General features: G+C 36.6%; 1 protein-coding gene across 4 annotated transcripts; it reads right to left on the bottom strand.

Moving 5' to 3' along the window:
• Nucleotides 1-464: 464 nt before the first annotated feature.
• LOC116174845 (glutamic acid-rich protein-like) lies at nucleotides 465-16,757 on the bottom strand. Of its 4 annotated transcripts, XM_031492855.1 has the most exons (5): nucleotides 10,020-10,267; nucleotides 9,863-9,955; nucleotides 1,502-1,744; nucleotides 914-1,152; nucleotides 465-825 (listed from the first exon to the last, which is right to left on the bottom strand). In XM_031492855.1, exons 1-4 carry the CDS (start codon nucleotides 10,033-10,035, stop codon nucleotides 917-919), a joined length of 588 nt encoding a protein of 195 aa, XP_031348715.1. In that variant the 5' UTR covers nucleotides 10,036-10,267; the 3' UTR covers nucleotides 465-825; nucleotides 914-916. The 4 variants fall into 4 exon arrangements, with proteins under 4 accessions (XP_031348715.1, XP_031348717.1, XP_031348713.1 ...); XM_031492857.1 differs by lacking the exon at nucleotides 10,020-10,267 and adding an exon at nucleotides 16,596-16,741 and having other exon boundaries at nucleotides 763-1,152; XM_031492853.1 differs by lacking the exons at nucleotides 465-825; nucleotides 914-1,152; nucleotides 1,502-1,744; nucleotides 9,863-9,955; nucleotides 10,020-10,267 and adding exons at nucleotides 14,607-15,065; nucleotides 15,398-15,914; nucleotides 15,998-16,537.
• Nucleotides 16,758-18,129: the final 1,372 nt, after the last annotated feature.

Below are 18,129 nucleotides of genomic sequence, written 5' to 3'. Positions count from 1 at the left end.
GTGCTTTACCGACATTTCATAGTTGACTGCCCTAGCGTTTATTTGGCAGCGATACATTGTGAGATACGTATTCCTTTCCACAGCGATAATATCGCTCCCGTGTAGTTGCAATTGTAGCGGAAATTACGCTGCGTCGATTCCGGGGCGGAAAAAACGTCCATCTAATTTCGCACTTAAATAGTACCCGACCTACGTAATATTGTCAATTATCTTTGTTATATAATACTAATAATCGTGAATACATTGACACATTTTTTCAAACACCTTTTCAAAAATAATGGAACCCTTACATCAATTTATTGAGGAACTCAAAATATGCGAATTGTTGGAAATTATCAGAAAATGACCTAAAATGTTCAAACTTCTATTTTGTGGCGAAAAAGTAAAATAATATCCAATGAATTTGAAAACCGATTTGAATACGTCCAGCGCAACCAGGGCCGGATTTACGTAGGTCCCCAAGCCAAGGGACCCCAGTTAAAATGCTTTAGTATATGTGTAGTACGATCTTTTGTATGAATATGTTACCTATTCTTGAAATAACGTTTACTTTTGTGAACTTCCGTGTAGAGGGGTACGATCCCTAGCTCGTGCTCCCGCAAGCTATAAATCCGGCCCTGAGCGCAACGGAAGAGCGATCGTCGAATCTGCTAGTCACTTTATAAATGTGCCAAATCACATTGCCAGTTTTAGCTCATTTTTGCACTATAGTCTTTAATTTTAAAGGTATGCGCCATATAATGTATACTTAAGCGCTGAAAGTAGAATGCCTACCTCACCTATATTGTTCCACCACGACCATAAGTCTTCTTAACAAATTCAAAACTGTAAAAGATATACCTATTACTAAATAAACATACAAAGGTTTTTAGTTATTGCAACACCTAAGTAAGCAAAATGTACTTAAACGTACAACTTAATCTACTGAGTATATGTTCTCGTGCACAGCGGAAGTTGGTTTTGCTCGAGAAGCAAGTTGTGCTGAAGTACGTGAAGCTTCCCGACGACCAGCGGATACCGCACTCACAGAGATTGACGCCATCTGCTGACAGGTCGGCACTGTAGACACAGTAGAAACCCTATTCTGTCGACCAGTTGGTGCTGAGCTGCTGCTCGAGGTAGAAGACTTCTTTTGTGGTGCATACATGTACTCTAAACAGAAACAAAATGCGCCAGGATAAGAAAAACCAACTTACACTGATAAAGTTTATTTGTTTGTATTCCGTGGACTAAAACAGCAGCTTTAATCCTTTAGAGATCATATACAAAGCACCTCCATAGCAGAAAGTGTAAACACGAAACAGTGGCTGCCTATAATCGTCTTATTCCGAAGTACAAATCTAAATAGAATAAACTATAATAGATTTATTAAAATGATCGTTACAAAATGATAAAGTGAGAGACAAACTACGTGGGTGAGATAGGCCATATTGTTAATGTTAAGCATAATCTAGCCCAAAACTTATTTAACATGGCATATAGGTATCAAAAAACCTCTTACCTCTCCAATTTTCCGGTCGTGCTTGCCATCCCCGAGCCCTCCAATATGCGTCATTATTGGGATTCCTCTCGTTGCTGTACTGGGCGTGTTCGGCGTCGTAATAATCTTCTTCATCTTCGTAATCTTCCTCATCCTCTTCTTCGTAATCTTCCTCATCTTCGTAATCTTCCTCATCTTCGTAATCTTCCTCATCTTCTTCGTCATACTCTTCGTTTTCGTCATTATTTATTTCGTATGCTAATTCTGTAATCACATTGAAACGTTAAAAAATATTACACATGGACTAGGATCAAAGACACATAACTATTACCTTATTACTAATTTCACTGTCTGTACCACTCCTAAATGCGAAAAATTGTGATTGCCTTTTCTTTCACTGATAAATTTATAGTCACTTAATTGACCATTTTTGTGGTTCGTTTTAGCAAAGAGCTCTATGGGTTCAGATTCTCCTAATGCACACATACGCTTATAAATTGTAATTAGTCCAGGAAATAGAGACTGAAAATGGACCATTTCCTGCAAAACGAGAAGTAGTTCCAATTTTTTTTGCATGTCATGAAAGACTATCTGGTGGTTAAGAATCCAAGTTTTCGACCCCCCACCTCTTGTGCTTCCCCCGTACCACCCTTAAAACCAAAGAAATTTGGTTGGTTTTTTAGTTTTTCAATCATATCTTTTTATAAGTTCATTTTACAAAAAAATATTGTTATCAGAAATTGTAGACTATAAAATTCTACACAACTTTGATATACACTACTTTTTTGTGAAATGTTTATTAACAGCGATATAGAGCTTCAGAGTTGCTTATATTTTTAAGAACTCTAAAATTTGTATGTAGATGTTTTAACCAAATTTTATACTTTATCTCTATAATTAAGAGTTTTATGAGAAAATATCTTCAACTTATCGTGGCATAAATACCCTTACGCTGCACCCTTACCAAAGGGGATGCATAATAATTCAACTTTCAACCCTTGCTAGTGGGGATATTTGAATCACTGTGAGATTTTAGGGCTTTCTAATATACGTTTGAAACAAAAAATTATCTCACTTCAGTTCAGCTTCATCCTCCATATCCTTCATCCCCCCCCCCTCCCCCCAACCGCGGTAGGAATAGATATTTAAGAGGAATAGAAAATATTATGTAATAAGCGTTGTATTCTCTGACTAACTTCACAATCGCCACAAGAGCGTTTAAATATCTATTCCTTCCGCGCGGGGGGGGAGAGGGGGAGGGGGTGAAACTGAACTGAAGTGAGACAATTTTTTCATTTCAAAAGTATATTAGAAAGGGCTATAATCTCACAGTAATTCAAATATCCTCACTAGCAAGGGTTGCAAGTTTCATTATTATGCATCCCCTTTGGTAAGGGTGCAGGGTAGAGGGATTTATACCACGATAAATTCAAGTTTTTTCTCATAAAAATCTTAATTATAGTGTAAAAGTATGAAATTTGATTAAAACACCTGCATAGAAATTTCAGAATTCTTAAAAATATAACCAACTCTCAAGCACTATATCTTTTTTAATAAACATTTCACAAAAAAGTAGTGTATATCAAAGTTGTGTAGAATTTTATGGTCTACATTTTCTGATAACAATATTTTTTTCTAAAGTGAACTATTAAAAAGATATGATTGAAAAACTAAGAAACCAACCAAATTTCAGGGGTTTTGGGGGTGGTACGGGGGAAGCACAAGGGGTGGGAGGTCGAAAACTTAGATTCTTAACCACCAGATGACTGCCTACGACATGCAAAAGAAATTGGAACTACTCATTTTGCATGCTAAAACCCTCTATTCCCTGGACTAAATAAGCTTTACCCAAAATCGTCATGAAACCTTCATTTTCATACCTACTTTGTCAGGAAAGTGTTAGTTTCCATGACGGCGGCAGACCAGTCTACTTTTCCTGCCGCCTGTCACTTTACCGGCCGCACTTGTCACTTTACCTGCCGCACCTGTCACATTGCTAAATGTCTATAATGACTCCTGTCATCATTGACAGATTGGCATTAATCAAAAGTTCTATATGAAAATTGAAATTTTATGTTAAAATACGATTTAGGGTAAAATTTAACACAAAACTCGTCAGTAAAATGACATTACTCGACTCGGAAATTAAAGTACTCCGCCCCATAGGGGCCTTTGTACTTCAAAATTTCCTCGCCAGTAATGTGTCATTTTCCTGACTTTTATGTAAATAACTATTGCTAATAACGACCAATTTTTTTGTGAACGGTTTTCCACCGTAAATATATTCTAGTGATAGGTACTTACTAAAGTGGCGTTCGTCAAATTAACAATAAACACAAAAACTAAGTGGTACTTTTGGTGAATTTATTCTTATAATCAAAGACATGTGTATACTACTGCAGGAGAAATATTTTGTTCCGAGTTCCAATGTGGTTTCTGTACCTAAGAACAGGTGCTATAGCGCGTTCGCACCTCCAGATTCAGTATGGGGTCTTATGGACTATGGACTAATTGCCTCTCTTATTAGTTTGCGTCATTCTTCGATAATACCATTGATTATATCAATGATAATACTATCCTTGTTTCTAACCGCATTGATGTCAAATTGACACATGATTAAATGGAAGTATTAAAACAAAACATAATCTCCTTGGGCTGTCATTGTCACGTTTGGCAAGCATGTACTGTATGTCCATAAGCACCATACTGAATTTGGAGGTGCGAACGCGCTCTAGAACTCTGATGTCACATAAATAAAATTATAAAAGTAAATGTGAAGTTCTAGCCGAATAATGTAATGATGGGATCGTGAGAAATGCCTCTGTTTAAATGTGTGGGAAACTAACTGGCATAACGTTACAGGATGTAGCATCTAAGGCCGAGTCTAAGACTGTTACGTTTAAAAATGGAACAAAAATCGTCTCGGAGTTCTATTAAAATTCAATTGTCCCTTAGAAGTTGTAAATAATCAGAGTCAAGTTAGAAGATAATTCGATTGCCGGTTTGATTCTGGGATCAAAATAAGCAAGATTTCTAGTAGGCCGCCCGTTATCTCAGCGTAGGAACTGTACGCATACCTTGAAGATGCCAACTTTGAGGTACCATCCAAACAGTTGCACCGGAAACTAACTATTTTTGTGAAAAATATTGAATGACTTAAAAACTACGGGGTGTAGGCTCAAGACACCCCTTATAAAAATTGAAGAGCACGCAAAACACTATCGAATAGAGAAATAAAACAGTGGTAGTTCCATTTAAAAAAAAAATTGTTGGCACTTTGAAATTTGGAAACTTTACTATTTTTTTGTGAACACCCTGTATCACTAAATCCAACTTTTTCATTACCAAAGTGTTTCTTTTTATTCAGATTAACATTATTGATCAAATATCTTAAGTTTAAAATCAAGGACGCTACGATTTTTCAGTGTGACTTGCTTATGGGCAATTATTCGGGAAAAAATAAATAATTTGGTAACATTGACAAAAAATAAAAAGTGACTAGGTTTCCATGCAAAGGTTGTAAAATGACATCGAAACAACTCAAAATATACATCAGTTGTTTACAGTACATGAGACATAACACTAGCACAAATTGAAAAGCGAAGGGGGGGGCGGGGGGGGGCAAAAGTAACGCTAGCCGCCTCGCCATTTGGCATACGAGTCCAATAATAATATAACGTCTGCTTAGCACTATGTACCTAACCCCTAAGTTTTAAACCTGGACTCCCCACTTTTTTGACGGACATACAAATGAATTTAAAAAAAATATGAATAGCGCTACATTTAAAAACCACTTTCAAGGTATTTTGTTACTTAGGCAGTATAATCAGCAATAATATCATTGTCTTTCTTTCGTCCATTTTTTTCTCAATTTCCTTCCTTTTCCTTGTATTTTAGTTTTCTTCTTATCGTCATCAATAGCTTCTGCCTTTGTTAATTTAATTTTTCATTCCACCTCGATGTAATGTATTATTACTGGGATATTAAGGGTTAAGTGGTAGAGCAGATGTATCACATGTTGATGCTGAACATCTGAACTTCGCCCTCTTAGGCTTCTGGCTACAATATAGTTTTTTTTGCCGTTTATATTGCTTTATGTTTATTTTAGAAGTCTAATAAATGGCACTTATTATTATTATTATACACGTTTTGGATTCCGAATCCAACAAAATCTTGATCTGTCAGTCCGTTTGTACTGTCATTTCCGGCTAAACGGCTGAACCGATTGGAACCAAATTTGTCTTCAGACATAAAAGAGCAGAATCGCGCATGCGCAGGTGTGCGGGTGATATCACTGTGCTAGCGACAGCTGTTTATACGTACGTCAAATGTGATATTTCAAACAGCGAAGTATTGTTTCATTGCTAGGAGTACAGAAGCGGAAAAGAAGCAGAGAAAGTACCTATACTTCTCTGCCTCTTTTCCGCTTCTCTGCTTCTTTTGATTTCTATATCTGTTATGACTAGCTGTTTATAAACAACGAATCTCGCATACTAATAAAAACAAGTTGTAAATCAGCATATGCATGATTAAAGCGCATTTTTGGTAATGCAGGTCAGTATTTTATTAGCGAAGTTTAAAATTATCGATCTCACGAGTAATTTTGGCTGCGTTAAATAATTAATTTTATTTAATTTCAATTGAGGGTACGTCTTCATTTTGTAAAACAAATCACAAAGTAAATAATAAGTTTTTATACTGGTAGCGCTATCTAACGGTAAAATTATAGCACCTCCGAAACCCATATCGAAATTATTTTCTTCAATTATCGATCTCACAAGTAATCTAACTCAAAATAGACTAGTGCCTGCACATCTACACTATAGCAGAAAGCTTTTAGTGAAAATTTGAATTCTCTAGCTATTGTAGTTGTGGAGATCTCACGCGGACAGCCGGCCTGCCAGCCATAACGAATATAATAGCGTATTTTTTTCAAAAATGCGCTAAAAATTTAGTGTTTAGCACGGACGAGTGAATCCGCTGACACGTCGGAATTTACTCTTAAGCGCCTCCTAAGCAAAACTTCCGACTTGTCAGCTTGGTAAACAATATATTATGTATATTATATGAAAATCCCAAGATGATTTGGCTTATTTTTTAAAGCATTCTGTACGAGTTACCGTTTAAAAGAATTGCTTTGATCGTCCCAATCTTCCGTAGTAGTGGCTAAAAAAACAATTGCAAAACGACAAAAAATTCCAGGCTGTAATAGAACTATACTAGCTGCGGCTGCCGTCCGTTGGGACTTTTTCTGAAAAATTGTAGACAATGTATCAATTTCTGTTTTTTTTTTTGGTAAGTGGCTAGGTAGTATACTCATTCAAAACACGAGTCAAAACACTACAAAAACGTTTTTTTGGGAAAAACAAAGATGGGCATCGATAGAAGCAATTCTGTAACAATTGAGGTTCATTCGATAGTGGCGTCAATATTATAGAAACTAGTTTCACCCAAGGCCCCCCATCGTATTAGGCGCAGACACCTTCTGCTTCTATGTAGATTTACTTTATTTGCCTTCCAAGCTAATCCAGGTTTCAAACTTGGGTGCTACATAGTGCTAAGTTGACACAAACCTTACATCATATATGTTAATATAGGGTTTACCAATAGGGACGATAGGATTTTAAACGTTTAAGGCGGCTATGTTGGATGCCAAACATTTGACATATGCTGTCAGTTGTCATCAGTAAGGCTTGCCATTTCATCATGAACAAGTTCACGTTGCCTCAACGCTTGGAAATTATCCAACAACATGCCACACAGCGAACGCTACAATGGACTTATTGCGTCAACAGTTTGGTGAATCGTTGATTTCTCAAAATGGCCCCCACAATTGGCCGCCAAGATCATGCGATTTAACACCATTGGACTTCTTTTTGTGGGGCTATGTGAAGTCAAAGGTTTATGCGAATAAACCCAAGACTCTTGACGAGCTCGAGGCCAACATTCGAGCGACCATAGCTGCCATTCCACCCGATATGATCCACCCAGTCATCGAAAATTGGTCCGATCGGATGAGCCAGTGCAAAAAGAGCCGCGGTGGCCATTTGAACGATATTTTGTTTAAATCATAAATGGCATGAAATACAGCATCTAATAAAACCAATCAAACCTAAACTTGACCAAATTGACTGTGTTTTATTTCAATTTAAAATCCTATCGCTCTTATTGGTAAACCCGTTATGTATGATCTAAGCTCCCGCCTTTCAATTTGTTTTACTAGTCTTCCGTTCTAGTGCTATGTTTCAAACTTGGGCGCTACATAGTGTTAGCTACAGGCAATTCGGTGCAAACGAGGGTGCAAATGCTTGGAGGTCGGAGCACTGTAACGGACCCGGTATCAGTACCGAGGTCTGGACCGAGAATTCATTTATTTAAAAATAGCTGCAAAATTTGTTATATTTGAAAATACACAACTTGGGCAATAACTAGAACACCTTGAAATGAAAAAAGCAAGAGAAAAAGTTACAAATCGAGTCCTATGGGAAACAAACCGATACAACGAAACATCGAAGGATCCCCAGTATTACAATCACTTTTAACGACAATTTATTTTAATTTTACAAAATACAAATTTATTTTAATCTTACAAAATACATTGTATAGTTAACAAAAGTGCATCAAATTCCTGTCTTGGGCATTGCGATAATGCTCTTGGTCTTTTTCCCAACGTTCTTGGTGCATAAATAATGATTTTGATATGTTTTGATCAAAATCCATGTGGTCGCCAGAAATGAATCAAATTTATGTGTTAAGCATTGAGATTATGCTCTTAGTTCTTTCCCAACGATCTTGGTGCACACATAACGATTTTGACATGTTTCATCAAAATCCACGTGGTCGCCAAAAATGCACCAAATTCATATCTTGGGCATTGAGATAATGCCCCTAGTCTTTTTCCCAACGATCTTGGTGCATAAATAACGATTTTGACATGTTTTGATCAAAATCCATGTGCGTTTGAAAGCTTTTATAACTCCAAATTCATGTGTAAAGAATAATTTTATTGTAATTGTATTGAATTGTTGCACATCTAAGAGTCATAGGGAATAATCTAGCGAAAGTCCGAACTCGATATATTACCTATGTCCTAGGGAATGAAATATGTTGATTTCTTTTCTATTATATTGAGCCCTATAACTTTTGTTCCTGTTGAACCAGCTTCCTGAAATAGCGTCCATCCAGTACCCGTACACCAAATTTCAACACAATCGGTCACTTTTAAAAAGTTAGAGCGCACACGGACAGACGGACGACAATACAAAACTATAAAGGATCTGAGGATCCTTAATAAATGATGGTTACCATCCGTGCATGGTTGCCTAACCACATGTAATCACGTGGGGACAATGATTAATGAAAGCCCTGTATATCACACCAAAGGCATACACTGGACCGAGCACTGGACTATCCCATTTAAAATGCCAATTCCGTCAATTTCCGTAAGTCGTATGTGCAGAACATTATCAGAAATCTAGTGGCATTCCGGCATTCGTTTTTCATATAATAAATGACTCGCCTCCACGTTGAACACCCTATATACCAAGGTAGTCATGCGCAAAGTTGGGTGAAAAAAAATGATGTTCCATAAATCCAGAGAGAGCCAAATCGTTAAGTATCTATATTTCATGTAAAAGAAAAACTATTCGAAAGAGATTACTCCCAATCTGTAATTAATTATTATATAATAATAATATATAATTCCGTAATAATTTCCTAAATTTACCTAATTGCACTTAAAACGGTCGACTTCGATAATGAAACTGGATGAAAGCAATTTGTCATTATCTGAAGAAAAGTTGTTTACTAAGTGCAGATAATTTTGCCTAATGATGCCTGGGGGCTGGGATGATACATTGTTTTAATGTTTTGAATGTGAGTATACTTGCACTGGTCAAAGTAGAGAACGGATGCACATTCAACGATTTAATGCAGTGACTCATCCCACACTTTATCACAAGGGCGACCTTATCTTTTTGCGAGAAAAATGTACAACGTCCTATCCTAATAATAATTAGCAAGATTACGTACACCTAAGCACGAGCAACAAAAAAAACTTCCGCAGAGTTGAAATGACAATATCTGTGTGTCAAGTTTTCACTGGTCCTCCCTTCCCTGTATGTTGGTATTCGAAAATATTTTAACGTTCGTAGGTACTACCGTTGAGTAAAGTGACGGTTAATTATTCAATGGTAATACCATTGAATTTATAACTATCAAATTCAATGGTAATACGTTATCCACACAAGGTAATAAAAGTCCCATCAAATTTCAAACACAATGATTACCGCGCTTTTTTTGTGACATGAATATGAAAAAAATTAAATAAGTAGAGAGGTACTTGTGTAAGTACACAAATAGAAACAGATGATAAGTTTTTACCTTCCCAATTATCTGGTCTTTCCTGATATCCCCGACATTTCCAGTAGAGGACGTCGCACGGATTTAGCTGTCGGGATCGCAAATTCAGCATCGCTATTGCGGAGTAAACAAAACAAACGTTACTTTTAAAAATATACGAATAATCTGACATGTTTACCCTGATTGTTAGACATTTCTTCGAAGGGCCGGAAGCAAACACAGAGAAAACAAGAAGTTACAAAAACAAAATAGAATCGAACGCCTACTTCAGTAGAATGTCAATTTTCATACACCAATATACTATGTACTACCACTGCTGACCGCTTGCCGTAAAGTACAGTGATTGACTTGCTGTTGCCGATGTTGCTTTGTTGTGTCGAGGATTCACCGAGCGTTCGAATACGTAGCCGATGACTCGTTAACGGTACTTGGCGTTGCTTGAGCCCTTCCAACCACAACGTTGCGGGGGTTGAAGCCCCCCGCTACTCGCCAACATGGGTATTGTGAATTCTGACCATTTAAAAGCAGTACCAGTAGGTACGAAATCATTAAAAAATTTTAAAACAAAAAGCGAATCTGCACTCGGGACACTCGGGTATGTGATAGCATATCAAGGAAATAATAATAATAGTAAACAAGATTTTATTTGATGATCATTGATTATTATATACAAACAAAAAAAGACAATGTTTTGTGTAATGGCCAAAGGGCGAGGTTCACCAAGAACTTATATTTTGGTTTGGCATGTTTTTCCTCTTTAGGAACTCGAGCATTATTATTTAGTGGAAGGGGCTCCTGAGAAATGCTGATATTCGGCATTTCATTTAGAATTGTGCCACTTCGTACAAATTGTTCTCTAGACCCATTAGGAGTGATTTGAGATGCAGGCCCGGAAGTTCCATACTTTGGGATTGAAAATGGCCCCAATTTAAATTTCTGTGTCAGGAACATAGGTATGTTTCCTTCTTCATATCGCCTCGCCAGGCCGATTATATTATATCTTTAACCTTCCACAAGTTTCGAAAGTTTTGAGGTGGTGTTTCCCGGATTCTTTTAAGTCACTATAGTCAGGATCGTGTAAAAAGCCACTGATGGACTGCAGGAAATTTACTGGACGATAATTATATTGTCAGCATAGAACCAATAAAATGGCATGTGCTTTTGCGGCGTGCCAATTTGGCCTTTTTTCGTAATTGTTAAACTTTAATATGATTGTAAATGAGTGTCCCTCTTTGGTGGTTAGGTAGGATGCCCTTTTTAGCACGTCCTCGGCGTACTGCCTTATTTAAAATTGCTGGGTACCATCTTCTTATCGTACTGTTGGTCAATTTTTGGAACTTCCAAAGGCGACTCGACCACCACTCATTTTTGATCGCCCGTTATAAAGCATCAACGTATCGCAAGGGGTAGAACGAGACCAGACGGCCACAACGACATCGATAGCTCTTTTGGCAGTATCCAGCATCTCAACATCCTAATCTTGTTCACAAATCGTATTTTGCGTGTAATGCATGTTTACTGTCTAGATCTAGACTAAAACTACAGGCCAGTTTGGGTTCTGAGTTTTTAAACATTAAGGTAATTATGATGTGTGCATAAAAGTGCATTTAGAAGTGCATTGCGTTGGCGGCGTGGACGTAAGCCAATGATCTCAAACAAAGAGTAACCTTTAAGATGAACTAATTATATTCGTCAATGTTATTTCACTCAACGGTTATACCTACTCTTTGTTTCAAATCCAATCATTATTTACCTTTGAACTTTGGAAAATCTAATCAAGCCGGTTATTCACCCGTACCACACCACTCCGCCCCCGATAATTGAAACTTTTGAACCGCAGTATATGTACCTACATAACTATTTACTAATACAAGCTTTTCCAAAAATCATTTCATCATTTTTAAATGATTTGAAACTTTGAGCCCATTTAACCTACACTGTTACGGAGATCTCAATGGTGAACTACGAATTTGAACCATCCTGTATACCGAGAATGCAACACGTAATAAATTAGCAGAGTTGGCGAATTTCGTACCGCTTTTCAGTCAATGTCCCGCTTCTGGGTGAAACATAAGTTTGGTTTCGGCGGCTGCGCAGCCTTACCTCGCCCACATGTCCCATTCCCGGAGGGCACAATTTCGGTTTCTGCGGTAGCGCCGTCCCACCTCGCTCAACGTGTTACTAAATCAGAAACGGACATCCTTACTTTTACTTTTATTTGAGGGCCCTATATACCAAATATTGAAATATCTTAACAAATTAAAAAAATGAGATTGCGCATGCGCAAAATAAATTTTTCCGTTGGGTATTAGTTTTACGTTTATTCAAGGTGCCTACATATAAAATTTCATAGAATTCGGTTCATATAACTATACTGCATTCATTATAAGAAGGTAGTAGATGGCGCTGTGTTTGAAGATAAGCACACACAGGAAAAATATAAAACGGCATCAAATTATTGTAAAGTAGAAATATCCAGCACTGCAAACAGAAATAAATATTTGATATTAACAGTTAATGACACTTCCAACAGTTTAGATGGCAACAGAAACTAACAGCTTGCAAAATTCGCCACTCGTTTTATGTTTCAGCGTAATACTGACTTCACTACTGTCTTCACACTACGCTCTCTTTCAATTCTGTTGGTAAGAAGAGGGCATATATGACTTGGATGAAACGCCCGTCCGTGACACCATAACTTTACTTGAACTGTCAAATCCGCAAAGAGGATAGTAGCAAAAGAAATAATGAAAGCCTCGGAAGAATTTACTGCCGTTCTGTGTAGCCTTGAAACATAGGCTAAGTCATGTAACGTTGGTACCCCACTGAATACCCTCCAAATCCCTCAACTCGAGGAGTTGCCCACAAGGCAAGATGGGCTACTGGGAACCAAACTGGACTAAAGAGGCACAAACCAAAGGCCCGGATCCAAATGAAATATCGGTTCCGGTTTTGTTTATATTTAAGCGAAAATATTTATACCGTTCCGGTTCTAAAAAAAATATCGGTTTGGTTCAGTCCATTTCCTTTCGATTGTAGCCTTCCAAAAATTTATTATAACAACGTGCAGATTTGTTAATTAATAGATGTGAAAAAGAAGTAAAACGTCATGAATAAAAAAACGTGACGTAGGTATATCGTCAGTGTAGCTAATTTACAACAGGGGGAATAAAGGAGGAAGAGGGAAATAAAATATGTATTTAAACTTAATTTATTAATAAAAAACAGAAAAAATACACAAAAACGTATATAAAAAATTATGCATGGAGTATCGTTTTTTATTCTAAAACCTCGCCTCTTCTATTTTTTACATTTACAGTAGTGGCTAAATTACCGCCACTGCCACCCGTACTGACTTCAATTTCGACACCTTATTAAAAATTTATAATCCACCGATGCCAATCATAGAGTGATATTTTATCAATTTTCAGGACGTGTTGGCAAGCGCGGCATTCAACTTCCAACAACCTGTTAAGAACCGTAAAAAGTAATAAGGGTTCCGGTTCTCCATAAATTTAGATTTCTGAAGGAATAACGGTTTCGGTCCAAAAAAAAATACAGGTTTCGGTCGGGGTCCCTGGCACAAACATGGAAAGAGCTCCCAGTCCTAGGAAAATGCGGCTGTAAGTCAACATGTGAGACTATTACGAGGTGCTCATGGTTGCGAAATGGCCCTCCCTGCACCCTGCAGTGTTCTATGTGCAAAGAACTCTGCAAAAAACAGAGGTAAGTAAATATGTTTATTATAAACATGGCTGTCAGCATTTTATTTTTAATTATCTCTAGATCTTAGGGATGATGAAGACATTCTCCGGTGATGACTGATGGCTTTTGACGTGTAGGTAAATACGTTTCAATAATGAAGAATATTTACTTATAACACGATTCAACGAGTAACTTTCAATTGTGTAAGTATATATTTTATCTCGACTACTTATTAGTCCAGGAAATAGAGACTGAAAATGGACCATTTCCTGCAAAACGAGAAGTAGTTCCAATTTTTTTTGCATGTCATGAAAGAATATCTGGTGGATAAGAATCCAAGTTTTCGACCTCCCTCCCCTTGTGCTTCCCCCGTACCACCCTTAAAACCAAAGAAATTTGGTTGGTTTTTTAGTTTATCAATCATATCTTTTTATAGGTTCATTTTACAAAAAAATATTGTCATCAGGAATTCTAGACTATAAAATTCTACACAACTTTGATATACACTACTTTTTTGTGAAATGTTTATTAAAAACGATATAGAGCATCAGAGTTGCTTATATTTGTAAGAATTCTAAAATTTGTATGTAGATGCCCACACGAAGACGGGCTGGGGCACGTTAACACATTGCTCAATAATCTTTTTGCAATTCAGAACTCTGTGGACACCCTGTATATAGAAATTGAGTGTCAAAATTGTAAACTATATGAATGTGCCTATGATCAATCACACGTGCAACTTCAGACCATTTTTGTCCTCTTAATTTTAAAATCGCATATTTGGCATGCGTCATATACCGTGTTATCCCCATATATATAAGAGAAGGTTATCCCAGGTAGAACGCACCATAGGGAAACGACAAAGTATTTCTGCGCGAAGGATTTACGAGGTCTCTGAAATTACTAAATTAGCGTACAACGTACTACTCCAATCTCTTTCTAGCATCAAGCAAGTGCTATAACGTACGTTGAACGCTAACTTCAAATACATATTAAAGGCCTCGTAGATCCTTTGCGAAAAAATATACATTAATTCTGTTTCCCTATGGTGCGTTATCCCTTGTACACACGGTATTCCTAATGTATAAGCTATAAAAATAAAATATCTACCTACTTTTGTGGCTCACAATGTTATATTGTTCCACGTACCTACCATGCCCACAAGTCTTTTGAAAAAATTATAAACTGTAAAGAGATATTAATAAACATAAAAATGCTTCCATGTTATTATCAAAAACACAACACGTAAGTAAGCAAAATGTACAGTACTTGACAACAGAAACAAGTACGACTTAATCTACTGAGTATATGTTCTCGTGTACAACAGCAGTTAGCTTTGTTCCTTGAGCAGGTTGTGCTGAGTTACCAGAAGCTTCTCGATGGTCAATGGGCGAGCTCGCAGAGGTTGACGCCCTCTGCTGACAGGTCGGCACTGCGCTAGTAGAAACCATACTGTGTTGACTAGTAGGTGCTGTGCTGTTCGAGGTTAAGGACTTCTTTTCAGGAGCATATATGTAATCTAAAAAGAAACAAAAGGAACGAGAATAAGAAAAACCATCTTACACGACAATAGTTTATTTTTTGTATTCAGAGGACTAAAACGGTTTCTTTAATTCCTTAAGGATCATGTACAGAGCACCTCTATATCAGGAAGTGTAAGTACGCGAAACAGCGACTGCCTATAATCGGCGTTTTCCTGAAGTACAAATCTATATAGAATAAACTATAATAGATTTATTAAAACAATCGTTTTAAATGAAGTAGTGGATAACAAATTACCTCCGTGAGATAATCTAGACCAGCTTATCAGAACTTATTATACATGGCATGTATCCATAGAAATCCACTTACCTTTCCAATTTTCTGGTCGTTTTTTCCATCCCCGTGCCCTCCAATAAGCGTCATTATTGGGATTCCTCTCGTTGCTGTACTGCGCATGCTCGGCGTCATAATTATCTTCGTAATCTTCATCATCGTCACAGTATTCCTCATCTTCGCAATCTTCCTCATTTTCGCAATCTTCATCATCTTCGTCATCGTACTCATCTTCGTCATCGTACTCATCTTCGTAATCTTCCTCATCTTCATACTCTTCATCTTCATACTCTTCCTCTTCATATTCTTCCTCTTCATACTCTTCCTCTTCATACTCTTCCTCTTCATACTCTTCTTCTTCATACTCTTCATCTTCATACTCGTCATCTGCATACTCTTCGCTTTCATTATCTATTTCGTACGCTAATTCTGTAATTACATTGAAACATTGACACGTTAACAAAATTTTACACATGGAAAAGATCCATTGACATGTAACTACTACTTCTTCCGCTTCCTGCTGGATTACAGCCAACTTCACACAGGTGAAAACCTTGGGGATAAGACATATTCAAATTTAGTTCAAATTTTGCGCAAATTTAAAAAGATTAATAACAACTAGGGTATGTCATTTACCTAAAACACAAGTGTGAGTCAATTTCCGTAAGTCGTATAAAACTCAAAATATTTCTGCTGAAACGAACCGCAAAAGATTTTTCACAAATTCAGAAAGGGCCAATCTGGAATGGTCTCCTACATTTAGCTAATTAATTGCACTTAATATGTGCAATTTGTTATCAAAATGTACATCGTCCTATCCTGATACCTAGCAAAATTACGTAAGCACGATAAAAAACTAAACTTTCCCAATTACTCAAATTTTAAATTTAAATCCCAAAATCTGTGCGTCAAGTTTTCATTGATCCTCCCTGGTATGTCAATTTTCCAACGTTGTAATAATGTAATCCCCACTCAGACCGATCAAATTTCAAATGCAATGATTACCGCCCTGTTTTGTAACGAATCTTATGAAAATGAGTAAATAGAATCCAATGAAAAGTTTTTACGTTCCCAAATGTGATCTTTCCGGAATTCCCCGATTTTTCCAGTAAAGTATGTCGCACGGGTTAGCTGCATATGGTTAGCTGTCGGGATCGCAAATTCAACATGGCGATTACAGTAAACAAAACAAACGAAACTTTTTAAAATATACGAATAAATCTGACATGTTTACCCTGATTGTTAGACATTTCTTCGGAGACCCGGAAGCAAACACAGAATCAAAAACACAGAAAACTAAAAGTTACAAAAACAAAGTAGTGTCGAACGTTGAACGCTTACTTCTGCACAATGTCAAATATCATAATACCAGTACCGCACGCCGTATATGGATTTGCTGTTTTGAGTGCAGTTTGAGGGATTTACTTATCGAGCGTTCGAATACGTAGCCGACGCTCGGGGACTCAGGGGCGTAGCATTAACGGGGCTTTAGCGTCGCTCGAGCGCTTCCAATTGTACCGTTGAGGGGGTCCCAACATAGACCAAACTTTGTGAATTTTGACCATTTAAAACGCCAGTTAAGACAATGAAAAATGTTTAAAGTTTAAAACAAACAAAAAGCCAATCAAGCATATCATATGGAAGTAATAATATCTAATAGTAAATAAGATTTTATTTGAGGATCATTACTTACATACAAACAAACAAATATTTACCTCAGTGTGTGTAATGGTCACAGGGCGAAATTAAATTCAAGAAGAAATTAAATTTCGGCACGATCTTTCATTTAACTCAAACATTATTTATTATTATATTGAGATCAAGGGATTTCTTTTTGAATGGTTTAATCCCATATTTAATCTGGATGGAAAAAGAACCTTATTGGTGAATTTATAGCACTCCTCTAAAGGCTCCTCTATAGTCAATTTGCATTTCGATATTATTGCAAATGATTACCAACAATAGGTAGGTTACCTACCTATTACCTACTAGGTACCTACGCATTTTTATAAGTAGGTATATTTCTATCCTGCCCCGTTTTGCATATTTCCTTCATTTATTGTTAAAAGTGCAATATAGCCCATGTACAATGATCAAGATAATAAAATATGAAACATCTCCAAGTCGGACATAAACTTGCCTTTTTATTTAACCTTTTTGACACAGTTTATTAATAAATACTAAGAAATTGTCGTTTTAAACAATCCTACCATCTTTCGTTCGTCATGGAAACCTAGATGTCTGCAATAAAAGTCTTTTAATGAAAAAAATGTAATATTGCAAATAATATTTAATATAAATATAACAAGTGATAGGTAGGTACATCGTAATTTAGAAAATTTTATGATTTTTTCAAAACTCCAGAATATAAGTACAGGGGATGTCGGAAACTGTAAGAGATAGGTGGGTAGTTTAAATTTGGCAAAGTTGCGTATTTTGATGCTTAACAAAATGCGGTTTTGACAACTAAATAATTCCGACTACTTTTGGAGATATTCGGTAAAAAAACGAAACTTTGCAAAATCTTTTTTATTTTTTACCGAAGTTATTTAAAAAAATATTTCAAAATAAATGACACATTATTACCACTTTTTTTCCTCCAAAGATGCTAGTTTTAAATTTTAAGTCTGACGTTTCGTCTCCGGTTAACCATAATCAACATTGTTTTTTCTCATGAAAGTCATTTTTAGGTTTTGTGTCATTTGATAAAGCATTTTTTTCTGATTTCAAAAATGTAAATATGACGATTTTTTTAAATATTGTTAAAA

This window comes from Photinus pyralis, unplaced genomic scaffold (genome assembly GCF_008802855.1).
Source record: "Photinus pyralis isolate 1611_PpyrPB1 unplaced genomic scaffold, Ppyr1.3 Ppyr1.4_LG6, whole genome shotgun sequence".
Classification (NCBI taxonomy): domain Eukaryota; kingdom Metazoa; phylum Arthropoda; class Insecta; order Coleoptera; family Lampyridae; genus Photinus; species Photinus pyralis.
The sequence above is the reverse complement of the archived record's forward strand: the minus strand, read 5'-3'. Positions and strand labels throughout refer to the sequence as shown.